Source organism: Protopterus annectens, chromosome 11.part0, assembly GCF_019279795.1.
Source record: "Protopterus annectens isolate FY-2018-M chromosome 11.part0, PAN1.0, whole genome shotgun sequence".
NCBI lineage: Eukaryota > Metazoa > Chordata > Ceratodontiformes > Protopteridae > Protopterus > Protopterus annectens.
The window spans coordinates 743,536,927-743,551,409 of NC_056745.1; the positions used below are offsets into that span (position 1 = coordinate 743,536,927).

General features: G+C 40.5%; 1 protein-coding gene across 1 annotated transcript in view; it reads right to left on the reverse strand.

The window, feature by feature from the left end:
• The window catches only part of CCDC91 (coiled-coil domain containing 91), a 1,729,462-nt gene that overhangs the window by 1,457,200 nt on the left and 257,779 nt on the right, over nt 1-14,483 (reverse strand). The window contains exon 3 of the mRNA XM_044088193.1: nt 13,957-14,035. Within this exon, the coding sequence (XP_043944128.1) occupies nt 13,957-14,035 (79 nt within the window). The remainder of the gene's footprint in view (nt 1-13,956; nt 14,036-14,483) is intronic.

Below are 14,483 nucleotides of genomic sequence, written 5' to 3' on the forward strand. Positions count from 1 at the left end.
CTAGCATCTCTTTTTGGTTGATGTGCAGATGAGATTGACTTTGGCTCCAGTGGCCCTGAATGCACTTGTCGTCCAGGTGTGCGCCCAGGCATAGTCTGATGCAACTGTGGTTACGGTCTGGGTGGTGAAGGGTTGAGTAAAGGGAAATCCCTTGTTGTGGTTGCATGATGCTGCCCACCAAAGAAACTCTGTCCTTAGACAATGTATGACAGGTATGACAGTTTCTAAGTCCTGAGAATGTTGGTACCAAAGACTTTTTAAGTACCATTGAAGTTTCCTCATATGCAGTCTGGCATATGGAATTAGTAGAATGCAAGAGGCCAAGAACTCTAGGGCTTGCAGGATTTTCCTTGCGGACAGCTGGGTTTTGGTAGCCATTTGAGCAAAGTAGCCTGTCAGATAGGCTTGTTTTTCTGGAGTACGGAATGTTATCTGGGATGCTGTGTCCTTGCTCAAAGGAATACAATCTTTTGACTGGGGACTAGTTTTGATTTATTTTCGTTGATAGTGTACCCCAGGGAGGTTAGAAGGTTATTTACAAATGTCAGGTGCTGCAACAGCTGTTCCTGACTGTTTGCCTGAATCAGGCAATCGTCCAAGTATGGGTAAATTTGAAATTTTCTCTGTCTGCAGTAAGCAATGGCTGGAGCCAAGCATTTTGTGAATACTCTGGGAGTAGTGGATAAGCCAAAGGGAAGTGCAGAAAACTGATAATGCATAGATCCTGCCCTGAAACTTAGGTATTTCCTGTATGAGTCCCTGATAGGGATGTGCAGATAGGCTTCTTTTAGGTCTAGGGTGGCTAACCAGGCATCTTTGGACAGCATAGGAAGAAGCTGCTGAAGGGTGAGTATTTTGAATTTTGGTACCACCAGGAAGGTGTTTAGAGTGGAAAGATCTAGGATTGGGTGCCAAGTGTCCTAATTTCTGGGTACCAGGTAAAGGCTGGAATAGAACCCTTGACCTACCTGTTCTGCCAGAACAGGTTGAATTGCCCTTATGGAGAGCAGGGATAGAATTTGGTTTTGTGCCTCTGCCCACTGGTTTGGAGGAAGGTCTGGAAACCCTATTGGGGTTGGCAGTGAGTGGAAGTAAAATTTGTACGCCTGGAATGCAATGTTGAGGACCCATCAGTCTTTGGTGATGGGCATCCAGTTTTTTGCAGGATGGGCAAGTCTTCTTCCTAGGGGCACAAGCAATTAGGCAAAGGTGAGGGGAGGAATAGAGAAGTCATTGTGAATTCTTTCCGTAAGGGGGGTGGCTTAGCACTCCCCATTTTGAAATGGAGGCACTCCATTGCTTAGATTTCTGCATACCCTGAGACTGGAGTCTGGGGGGGGTCTGTTTCCCCTGGGTCTAATTTCAGATGGCCTTGAGGGGGCTGGAAAGGACCAATGTTTCAAGGGCAATGCCTATTGAATCTAGGAGGGTGCACTTGCAAGAAAACTTTGACTGTCTGCATAGATTTAGCCTTTTCAGCCATTTTTTTGAACCTCTTCTGCTTTGGTGCCAAACAGATTGTCCTTGTTCAAAGGAGCGTCTAGTAATTTTTATTTGACATGGTCTGGCAAGGTCTGCTCCTTAAGCCAAGCATGCCTTCTCAGTACAGAACCAGTGACTGCTGCCCTGCAAGATGCTTCTAGGGCATCAAAACCAGATTGTAAAGAATGCTTGCAGACTTGGCTTGCAGAATGCATAAGCTGTTGTAATTCTTTATTTTCTGCACAGTCTGCAAAAGTAGCTAATTTTTGCTTAATAAGTTCCATAATATGTTGCTGGTATTTCAGCATGTGAAACTGACAATTCAATGCCCTAATGGCAGGAGTTGCAGAGGTGTATACTTTTTTACCCCATCTGTCTAAAACTCTGGAATCCCTGTCCGAAGGAGTGGGATTCTTAGCTGTAGTTGCTTTTATACCTTTAGGCCCCTGGGAAATTACCTCTGGATCAGCAGTAGGATTTTTGAAAATAAATTTGTGAGAGCCAGGGATTCTGTAGTAGCTGTCTGGTTTTCTTGGAGCAGGGCGTAAATTATCAGGAGTTAGGCTGGATTCCATAAAAATCATCCACAACATCCAGAACTGGAGGTATTGCTAAAGGTCTATGTTGTGGCAAATCTATTTATTTATTTACATTTGTTGACTGGGAGAGTCCGACTGGACACAGGTCTGTTTTCAGCGGAGTCCCGAGGAGAAAAGCTCCACATTAAGTATTACTTACATTACACAGTTAAAAACATAGCATTTAAAATATAGGCATTAGTCCAGCTGAGGACGTAATACAAGAATAAAACATAGATGTAAAACAGCTGTAGAATATAGTACAATTTTAAAATATGGTGACATATACTAAACATGGTTACAAATGTAGTTGAGCTTCATCAGTGAACAATTGATACAATCTGTTTTTGAGGTACATAACAGTCATTAGCAGTTGTTGCTACAAGAAGCTAGTACTATGTGGTAGGTAGTTGGGAACATGAGTAGCCAAGCTTGCTAAGAGTAGGTTGTTGATAGGGGGCAGAGAGAGGTAGTGGGTGGGTGGAGTGGATGGTATCAGAGGGGAGATTGCAAGGGCATATCTGGCAAGTTTTTAAGTGTGATTTTAGTAAGGATTTGAAGTGAGTGCAAGAAGTTACAGAGGTAATTGAGGATGAGAAGAAGTTCCAGAGTTTGGCTATAGTGCAGGAGAATAATGCTTCTCCAGCAGAGTTACTGGCTCTTGTGACCTGTAGGAGGTTTTTGTGACTGGATCTTATCGGTCTTGTGGTTATGTAGGGTTGGAGTAGATTCTGGAGAGTTGGGACTTTTAGTGGTCGGTATATTAGTTTGTAGGCGAGTGCGAGTTGGTACCATTGAAGGAGGTGGGGGAGCTCTACCCATTCCAGTTCTGCTAGTGAGAGACAGTGGTGAGTATGGTAGGAAGCCCATGTGGCAAATTTGGCGATTTTGTTGTAGCAGGTTTCGAGATTATTTAGGTTGCATTGTCTAAGGTTAGCAAATATTGGAGAGACGTAGAGTAGGGTGGAGATAAAATGAGAATTTGCTACCAAAATTTTAGCTACTTTGGTAAGTAGTTGCTGATTTCTATATATCTAGAAATATCTATTCTAGAAATCTAGAAATTCTCTGAGTCTCATTTTGGACTGAGGATAGTCTTGGCATTCCCAGTGGAAATGTTCTCTTAACGTACGTAAGGTTTCACCAAAAGAAAAATCCTCTGGAGGGGAAGCAGAGGGAATGGATTCCTTTGAATATGAATCCTCATAAGCAGATAAAGATATGTCTTCATATTCAGAAACCTCAGAGTCGTCAGACTCTTGGTCTGTTAAAACTGCTGGGAACAGGTCTCTTTTTCTCTTAGCAGGAGAAGGCTGGCTTCCCCTAATCAGCATAAATCAGGTCTTCTGCCATTTTAAGCATTTGATGTTGTGGCAAGGAAGCAGGTACTTGAGTTTGGGTCATCATTTTTTTTAAGCATAGCTCGTACTCTTGGCCTTAGAAACTCACTAGTTTTAGACAGAATTGAAGATGCAAAAGAAGTCATCAGTTTGTGTCGAGAATCAGTAGTGTGAAGAACTTCCTCAGAAGCCAGTGCCTGCACAGCGTCTCTAGACCCATCCACGGTAGAGACATTTGTGGGTTCCGTAGTCAAAGAACAGTCTTGTGGCATATTGGATGCCGAACGGGTCTCGATAGCAGTCTGCGAATCCATCAAACCAGGCATCAGGGGCTGCGAAAGCACCTCACTGAGTACTGGTGAACTGATGACTAGCTTAACGGAAGTGTCGTCGGCAGTTCTGGACCTGTGCGGTCTGTCTCTGTCTTTATCATTACGTTTTTTGGAAGATCAGTAGTCGGATGGCTTACCGAAGCCAATTCAGGATACAGAGATTGAGAGCAAAAGTATTTAGTGACAATAAGGGCCCAACAATGAATAGTTTGGGCGTTGACCAAAGCACAAAACTGACAGCGAGGTACGTCATAGTCAGGGCCAAAACAGGTGACGCAGTAAGAATGGAAATCTCGGTGTGGTATTTGCTTTCAAAAGGCGAGACAATTGTTAACTTTTTCTGACATGGGTTAGAGCAAGAAAAAGGGATCCCCAGTGGGGTACTTAGCTTTAGAAGACTTCAGGATGATTCAATTCAGAAATGAAAACTCAGGTAGCAGCTGACTGGCACTAATGTGAACTGCTTCTGGCTCCTCTGCAAGAAAGACTGATGTAATGGCATCAGCTGCCTGTTTATATAACCCTGACGACCTGGCATCAGTCCTGGAGTGACAGCAACTGATGCAGAAATACTAAGTCTCTGGTATTCGGGCCAACCGAGGGCTACCTGCAGGCAGATAACTCAAGTGTGATGACTGCAACAGTGAAACACGAAGAACATCTGATAATGTACAGAGGAAGCAAAGAAAAGTAAACATTTCTGTAGAGGGGGAGAACAGGAATGTGAAGGTAGGCATCCTTGAAATCAAGGACACCAGGAAAGCTTGAGGAAGAAAAAAGGGAAACAGACTGGAGAGGCAGCATCTTGAAAGTGGGAACTTTCATAAATATGTTGAGAAAGTAAAGATCCAGAATGAGTCTCCAAGAATCCTCCTTACAGGGAATCAGAAACATCCTGGAATAAAATCCTTTGACCTGCTAAGAGGATGGAACTGGCTGAATGGTTCCCTGATCAAAAACAGTGTGGAAAGTGAAGAAGCTGACAATGGGAAGGTTGGGAAGTGCCTGACAAAGAAAGGAACTTCCAAACTATGAAATACCCTTTTTGAATGAAGAAATGTCCCCAATAGTCTGTGGTTATGCATTGCCAGACTGGAAAGGACAGACTTAATCAGAGGTAAAGAAGAATGAGACCAAGGGGCAAAACAGGTTTAATGTCAAATGGAGGCAAACTTATGAAAAGACCCTTAGAGCCCTAAAAGATATATCAGGAAACACCCTCTTGGAAGACCTCTTAGACCTGGGGGGTTGTCTTTGCTACCTCCAAACACAGGAAGATTTAGAGGGGCAATTTCTCTGAAACTTTGGAATAAGAAAAAGGAAGATCTCCTTAAGATACTGCATAACTTTCCCCTTACCCTGCAAGGTCTTGAAAACCTCATCCAACAAGATTCTGGTTGCCTAAAGGAGAGTCCAGTAACTTAGACTTTAAGTCTTCAAAAAGGGGTAGTAGCTGCAGGAATACTTCCTTAAAACCAACTCTGAGGCAGTTGCCCTGGAGGAAGCATCAGCAGCATCATAACTACATGGGAATCAAACTGACAAGCAACACTAGAAGCAAAGCTCAGAAGGGAAATGGCATAAGGCTCGACTTCTGAATTTGTCATATCAGACAGAACACCACCAAGTTGAGAAAGAACAGCCAGTGCATATCTAGTCATAGAGGTCTGGTAGTTCATGGCTCTGAAAGCTAAGATGGCAGAGGATACTCTTTTTTTTTTTCCATACCTGTCCATAGCACTACTGCATTTGTCAGAAGGTAAATGCCTGGAATAGGACAACAATTTAAAAGGCTTATAAGTAACTATGGAAAGCACAGCAGAGTCAGAAGAAGGACTTTTATACAAGAACTTCTGAGCTTCAAAAACTTTACAGAGCATGCCAGGTTTCTTTGGAGCAGAAGCCAGGGAATGAACAGCCTGTGGAGCAGAAGAAAAAAGTGTCTAACAGAGCATCCAAGACTGAAGAGACTGCTGAAGGCCGGAGAGAATCAATGTGCAAAAGGTCATAGTACCTCTTTTTTTTCTTTCAGCTGTTCCCATTAGGGGTCGCCACAGTGGATCATCTGTTTCCATTTCTTCCTGTCCTCTGCATCTTGCTCTGTCACACCACCCACCTGCATGTCTTCTTTCACCGCATCCATAAACCTTATCTTAGGCCTTCCTCTTTTCCTCTTACCTGGCAGCTTTATCCTTAGCATCCTTTTCCCAATATACCCAGCATCCCTCCTCAGCACATGTCCAAACCAACGCAATCTTGTCTCTCTGGCTTTATCTCCAAACCGTCCAACCTGGGCTGACACTCTAATATACTTATTCCTAATCCTGTCTACTCTCATCACACCCAGTGCAAATCTTAACATCTTTAACTCTGCCACATCCAGCTCTGACTCCTGCCTTTTTGTCAGTGCCACTGTCTCCAACCCATATAACATAGCTGGTCTCACTACCCTCTTGTAGACCTTCCCTTTCACTCTTACTGGTACTAGTCTGTCACAAATCACTCATGACACTCTTCTCCACCCACTCCACCCTGCCTGTACTCTCTTCTTCACCTCTCTTCCACAAGTGCCATTACTCTGAACTGTTGATCCCAAGTATTTAAACCTCTTCTGGATATCAGAAATCTGTGAACAATCCCATTTAAAATGTTCCATCATGCATACAACGGTGTCCCCAAAGACAACTATTCAATAGAGGAATCAGGAGAAAGGGAATCCTCTTTTTCACTCCCAAGAGCATGAAGGGAATGGATTTGAGAGCAGTAAGCCAAGGACTCCTCTCAAAAATAAAATTCTACATCCTCCCATCAGAAGAATCAAAATCTCGAGGACATTTAGAAGGAAATGAGAATCAGGGAACAGAAGAAGGACCAGATAATCCCCGAGGGTGTTTCAAAGCCACAAACTTTGAAAAGACCCTAAGGGAACTCTACCACTCTTTGTGTGGATCTTAATAACAGGAGACACATGTCTGGTCTTCTCTTTCTTTTTGAAAGTAACATCAGCCCTAACAAACTTAGAGGGTTCAGACCCGTGCCTGACCTCAATAAGGGAACCAGGAAACTCCTCCCTAACAAGAATCTGGGGAATTCCCCTATGGCCCTCCAAAATGATCAACCACAGTTCCCCCTCGTCAACAACATTAAATGCAGGCACAGCCTCAGTACATGTACGTGTAGGGAGACGTGTACTGGCCTCCAACTAGGTCACCACAGAGGAGGCTAACATTGGAACCAGACAGTCCTCAGGTTCTTCATCTAGCTCAGCGGAGATGCCTGGAACTGGCTGGATAGCAGAAGACTTGTTACTTTTTTTTTTTTTAATTTTTTAAGCTCAACATTGGTGTAGCTGGATTCAGAAGCCATGGCTCCTTGATCTACAAGCTTCAAACACCAGTTTTCTAACCAGATAAAAAAGGAAAACAGATGACTGCGTACAAACGCTTGACAAGTCCCACGGTCATGGGCAGCACCTAGACTAAAAGACACTTCTCATGGCTATCCTTATGGGGAATCTGCCACTCACACATTTTCCCTTCCTGGATGTCATGTAAAAGGTAATACAACCAAAGTAAAAAAAAAAGGAAGTAAGAGACCCCAACAGGGCATTTATCTTTTGAAGGCTAAGCACATGTAGCAATGCGACAAATGAATTGCGGACTGAATTCAAAAAGTAGTATTCAAACTGAGTAAAAGAAATTCTAAGGATTAGCCACTTGTGTCACTTATGTACCCTATGCTTTAGACACAGTTTGCATCTGATGTACGGCCCCTAGAAGGACTCAAGGGTTTGAAATAATGGCTGAAACTTTGGCTTTCTTCAGCAGGATATCCCATTTGTAAAGAATACTGCAGTGATAAGAAAGGATACTGTATGTTCCAGAATTGGAGGAAGCAAGGATATTTGTTTTCCTGGGCAAGAAAAATCCCTTGTAAAGGAGGGAGGGACTTCCATTTTCAATTGTATGCCTGTTGAATGACTTTAACCTATTTGCCCAAAATAATCTGGTGTCCGTAAGGAAGAAGAAGACTCAGCAGACAGGGACAGATTGCCAGAATAGGGGAGGGTCTCTAGAGGAAAACATTAATTCTGATTTTTTGAACTATCCTTGATTTTTGAGAGGCTTTCTGTTTCTTTTGGAGCCTCCTTGCCATTCCTTTTTAAAACCCTGTTTGCAGGCACCTTACTGCTTAAAATGCATTTTGAAAATGGCAGCTACGGTGGAAGACAAATGTATTAAAAAAGGAAGTTTGGAAGATTTGGGTTACCCCTTGAATCAACTTTCCCCTCTCATCAAATCTCATAAGAACCTCAGTTGTAGAAAGTAAAAACATGCCAAGATTACTGAAATTAAATGATCTTGGTGTGTTTTTACTGCAATAAATGGAGTTCGTATACAGGCTTGTTTGGTGCATTTTCTGTTTGGTTCAAGGTCTTCTGTTATTCGCATTGCACCAGATATTTGGATTATTTCAGCTGTAGAAAGGCCAAACAGAATATTCTTCTCCAGGGAAGCATTTAAAATCTTACTTGTAACATCTTGGGGTATATTTTGAGAAAGTAACCAAGCACATCTTCTCATGACTGACTTAGAAGCAACAACTCTGCAGACCGTGTCAGCAGCATCATAAGAACACTTTAAAGAAAGTTTGACTACATAAGCAGTACATAAAACTGAGACATTCAAAGAATTCTTTACGTCAGAAGAGAGACAGTTCACGATTTATAGTTCATGTTCCCAAAAGAAGCAAAAACCTTTAACAAGTGAGCCTGGCAGTTAAATATTCTGGATGTTAATGTGGCAAATGAATAGACTTTCATCTCACATTTGTCAAAAGCTGTCCTATCCTTGTCAGATTGAAAAGGATTAGCAGTAGCAGTTTTAGATGAAGAAATCAGTGCTGGGTCTGCTTTAGGGTTATAAAATAAATATTTTTGAGTCTGAGCTGCCTTGTGAGCAGGAGGTTGACTGTCAGAAAAGGTGCAAGTTGTCAGGAAAACATTCTCTAGAGCAGATAAAACGGGAGGGAGAGCTGCAGGTTTTGAAATATCCAGGTGTAACACATCAAAACACTTTCATTTTAGTTCAAAGTTTCAGAACATATATGTCTTCTAGACAGAAATCTAAAGCAACACATTCCTCAGAATCACAATCTACAGCTTGTGAAGAAAACACTGAAATACAATGTACTCCTTCCAATCCTACTCTTTTGATTGAAAATCAGAGTCAAGAAGAGAGGGAACTCTTCTTTTTCTGAATGCTGAACCCTGAAGAGGAGTCTGTCAATTAAAATCATAAATTAATTCCATAGCAAACCCCAGTCCACAGAAATGGACACAGGAGAGGTCTTACTTTTAATCTTTTGTTTTCTTTCCTTGAGAAACTCCCTGGAAAAACACTTTGTAAGGCAGGAAATAGTGTCACAGGGCTAAGGCACCCCTTCTTGGCTATGCAGCAGATCTTCACCCAGTCCTTCCCCTGAGACCAACAAGAGTAGTTCTTCTCTGCCTGCAGAGGAGATTCCTACAGCCACAGAGGTGTGTCCAGCTCCCAGTTCTTTGTGGTTGTAGGTGTTACAGTACAGGGATGTGAAGAAAAGACTAGTCAAAGAAACCAAGTCTGGCCATGGCTGAGTCACCCGTCAAAAGCTGAGCCAGTCTAACGACCAAACACTCCCTGCTGTTTTTTTTTTTTTTTGCTGAAGGGGGGAAGGAAGACCTGTGGAGATCTCTAACTGCTCCATGGGTCAGCTATAAAAGAAGCCTTGTAGATACATAGGGGGGCCTAGAAGAGTTGGTAAACCTTATAAACAAGAAAAAAGTGACAGCCCCCATAGGTGTAAAGTTCTGTATGTAACACATAAAAGTCTTCAACAAATGTAGAAACTCTGTTTTAAAAAAAGGCAAACTACTGTTTAAATTTTATGTCACAGCAAATTGTAACACCTGTAATATTGTTTATCTGGCTCACTGCACTACATGTGCTACATTTTATATAGGGAAGACAAATAGACGTCTTCTTGACAAATCAGAGACCACCTATACTGCATTAGGGCTAATGAGACCAATGCACTAGCGAAGCATATTATAGAAGCAGGTGTTGTTCACAAGCTTATGTTTATGGCTACTGATTCCACTGTTCCCACACAGCACTTGGGTGATGTTATTAATAAAACATGGAAGGCAGAGTTGAAAGAGATTCCTCATTTCAGGTCAGATTGTGAACCTGGCCTGAATGAACATGCGTCTATTAAACCTATTTTAAAGTCTTATAGATTGCAGAAATATATAACTGTTTTATAGTTTATTTTTTATTCTATATATTTAGATACTTTTTGTGTATATTGCTCTTTAAGTGCTTTGGCTTTTCTTAGACAGAATGCACTCCATTCACTTACACTGCAGCATTTCTGTTGGTTAGTTTGATCCAGGCCTGCTGATGTCATACTATTTAAACATTCAAGTGTGTTGTGTGTTTTATTAGAGATCTGATGAAGCTATATACGAAAGCGTTCACCTCTTTTATCCTATTTTTTTATATTAAAAGTTCATTTTCCATACAGTTTCCAGCCTTCTCTGTTTGGATTTTGGATTGCTTTTTGTTTGACATATCTTTTGTCACAGCAAAAACACTAGTTTTCCTCAGAAAAAAACAAAGTAATATAAGGTTCTCCTGCCAAGGAACTTGCAAGCACAGCCTTGAAGGATCACTAGCTGACCTTCAGAACCATGAATCCCACAGAACAGCTACAATTTGGCATTAAGAAGCAAGAAAGCTCTTGAGGTTTTTGGCACTCTAACTGCCTTTTATATGGAGCTCTGCTCAAGCTCCTGGTAGTTATGGTGTGTGGAAGGTGCCCATAAGCTTTGAAAAGCTGTCCAGTTGGTCCTATCCTTGGCAAGATATAACTGATAGCTTAGGCTACTGCAGTAGTAATCTAATGCTGGACATCTGACTGAGGGTCAAATCATTTGTGGTTATGAAATACTAGTTGAATATCAAGGGCTCTTAACACAGACTAGAGATTACTACAGGGTAAGCACATTTCTTGGTTTGCATTGCTAGCACTGTTACCCTTGTTAGACTACAGTTTGTATTTTTATTGTAGTGTGTTACTCTTCTCTTCAATACTAAAAGTTCTGATTATGATAGAAAATAAAGCTTGTTTAACTTAATAGTTCATACTAGCAAGAACAGATTAATTTCTCTGAACTGTGTGAGAAGCAAAAGACTTGTATTTGTATTTCTAAACATTCCATGGTTTCCTGAGGAAATTCACTGGAACTGCCTCTGTTACAGAACAAGCTGGTGAGTGAGAAAATATTCTACTTCCCCTACCCTGTTATTTTGTTTGTAAACCCAGTGTCTCTGGAGGTTGATTCCCCTCATGTTAATTTGACTATAAAATTCCATTTCCCTCATTTTTGTCTTTACTGTCAAAAGACAGTGAAACATATCTTGTGAAAGCACTCCCCTTAAAATAATTTCAATCATTTACATTCTCATTATTTTGCACTAACCATGATTAATAACTAAACAAAGATAACTGATACCTGTAGTCAGTTATCCTCAGAAAAATTGCCTATGGGATGGTGAAAAATCTTAGTTCATTTCATTCCAGATTTTGTCCTCACTAAGGTATCCTCTAATTTAACCAGCACACTTGCTATCCCCTCCCTAGTGTGACTTTATCCCTAAAAACCTGCTTCATGTCTCCTAATAACTCCTACTTTCAAGGATTACTCAATGACCAATTACTGATTTTATTAATAAGCTCATAAATGGTATTACTGCCTAGTAAACCTTGCATCTGTGGCTGCTGCCTTCTCCTTTAAATGTTATTCCCTCTTAGACAGATGCTTTGAGGTGTCTATACCCATCCAACTCAAATATAATAGCAAGTTTAAAACTAAACCTATATGGTGGAACTCCCTTATCAACCAACTCTATAAGAAAAATGAAAAGCTTTTTTTGTTATCTTCATCATTATAAAAGGAATTGAATTATATTCAGCAAGTTCTCCAAGCTTACAATTAGGAAATGTAAGGCAAACTAAAGAAAGTAGGGTTTCAGCCAGTTCAAAGGACAATCATAAGGCCTTCTTCAGAGGTATTAGGAAGTCGCTTCCAAGTTCAGCCCATCTGTCCTTCCATACCCCTTACACTGCCATACAAAAATCACTGTTGACCAACTCCTTCTGGCACTTTCCAAAATTAAAAATACCATTTGCATGGGTTTTTAGAAAATCCCTGTATTTCTGCTGAAAAGTGCAAAGTACCACCTCTCAATGGTTACATCCCCCTAGGTGCCCTTGCAGAAATGTGGCCTCTGTACTGACCCTGGAAATTGCAGGACTATTACTGTCATTGGTATTATTTGCCAGGGTATGAAATTTATTAAAACTGAACTAATAAGCAATATACATATTTTATATTTCTTGGTTAAACACCAGTTCAGCTTTGTAAAATATAGACCATATTTCCTCTAATTTACTGAAATCTTCTAAGAGGTTACCAAATTCTTAGATAAAGAGCATGCAGTCCATGCTGCCTAACTGGACCTTGTCAAAAACTTCATGCTAGGTTTGCTGACAAACTCTCTCAGCTAAACACTAATCCATGAATAGCTTTCAGGATAGCTAACTGGCTACCTGACAGAATCCATACTGATATGGTATATGGTCTACACAGAAAACATCACTACAGGTGTACCACACACCTTTGCCCTGAGCCATCTCATTGGTTCATAGATGGGTACTAGGCTATCAGCCCAATAACCATTTTAATCTTAGCCATGTTTACCTCAAATTAAAAAAAAAACATTGCAGACATGTCAAGGAATTATAAGCTTATGATATGACACAAATAAAGCATTCACATGCTTCTCCTGTCTACTGGGGATATAGGTGCCATACCAGGGAACTCTCTTGTCCTCTCTTATCATCTCTGGCATAACCTCTGACATGAAAGCTGACATCAAGGGACTATGGCTTACCAAATTAGTTGTTGACTGCAAACTGTGCTTGGTGTGTTAAAGAATTACATTCAGTTCTAAGAAATGGTGCATAGTTTCCTTGGTAACTAGAGCATCAACCTGACATACCACATAGCCAGCATTTAACCTTTATTTGATCTAGTCATCAGAAACTCGTTTATCTATGTTAATGAAAAAACTCTTCTTTGACCACCACATCTCTGACATGGTTAGAAAACACATTCAATCTTGCACAACTTATCATTAGGATATCTCTTTGAGGAGTAAAGAAGATACAAGTCTTATTTTATTCCTCTCTCATTAGGCCCATCACTGTCTGTAATTCCTCCTCACGCATGTAACTCACTAAACACCTAGAACTGCGCAAGAAAAATTAACATTTTCTCACTGAAAAGCTCTTCGGTCTTAGCACTTTTAGCTACTATGGTACACTAAAAGATTTATCCCCTCTCCTCTAGCTCATGTCGGCTGCTAAGAGATGATTGCTGTTTAGCTTGCCATGCTATGAATCATCCAGTACTCTTTGAACTCCTTCACCTAAGTAGAACCAGCTGGTTCAGAAGGTACCAAACCCATCTCCCTCTTCTGGAACAGGGTCCCCTTACATATCAAGTATTGTACTTCCCTAGCAACACTTAAAACTGGTCTGGATGGGTGATTACAAAGCTTCATATGAGATATGTGGGGGCAAATATACTAAATGAGCGAAGCAATTAATCTGTGACTAATACTGGATGATATAGATGAGCTTCTCAATGGACTACTTGTCTATGTAAATGCCTATGAACAATGCAGCACACTCATTTATGTTTTGTAAACTGGATACAGTATGTTTTTTTTAAACAACATTTCTGACATTATTTACAGCAGTATGTGTACAGTGGTTTCAACATGGCTCCTACAGCAGTCTGTAGTGCAGTATAGAGAATGTACTCGTAGGTTCATAGGTAGGTACTAGGCTATCGGCCCAAGGGCCTATGTAAGCCTAGCCAGCAAGGTTCCATAGCATATGCCACCCAAGAAAGTTATTCCATTAATGAAGCTCTATAAGAACACAAAGTATCTAACTTAAAAAAAAAATAACGTGACACATATTATCAAAATTAATTGATGACCATTCTGCAAAATGATACACATAATTAAAGTTGTTGGAAGAGCACCAGTACATGATGTTTACAAAAATATAACCTATCTAGTGAAAAGTAAAGACTCAGACAAAAACACGCACCTCCGGGGAATGCTGCCCAAGGAATTGTGGGAGACACCACCTCTGCTCCCATTTCTCCATTCTCAAAAGTTTCGGCAGCCTATAAAAATGAAAAAAAAAAAAAGTTAAAGTAATTACTTTAGCCAGTTATTTTTTTTTTAAAAAATCAGCTATCAAAATTAAGTGGAAATTACTTACTATGTTTCATTACTATTAACTGTTTATTAAAAATAAGCTCAGTAGCGCAAATGCATAAATTAATTTATTCATAAACTTGTTTTTTTACACTTTATACAGCTAAACTATAACTTTCAAGTTAACAACTTTCTCATGTAGCACACAATTCACTGGACAGAAAAGTACTATATATACACTGTTTAATGTGGATACTTCTGTGAATATTTCAATGTAAAAGTTCACAATGAAGAAAGTCATTCCCCTTTTCGAGAAAAACAACAGCTTCAAGACAGTACAGAAGACAGCCTCCTACATGGGGTGGATGTAAATTCAGCTATGAACTGCTGACATAGAGCAAATAAGGATTCTGA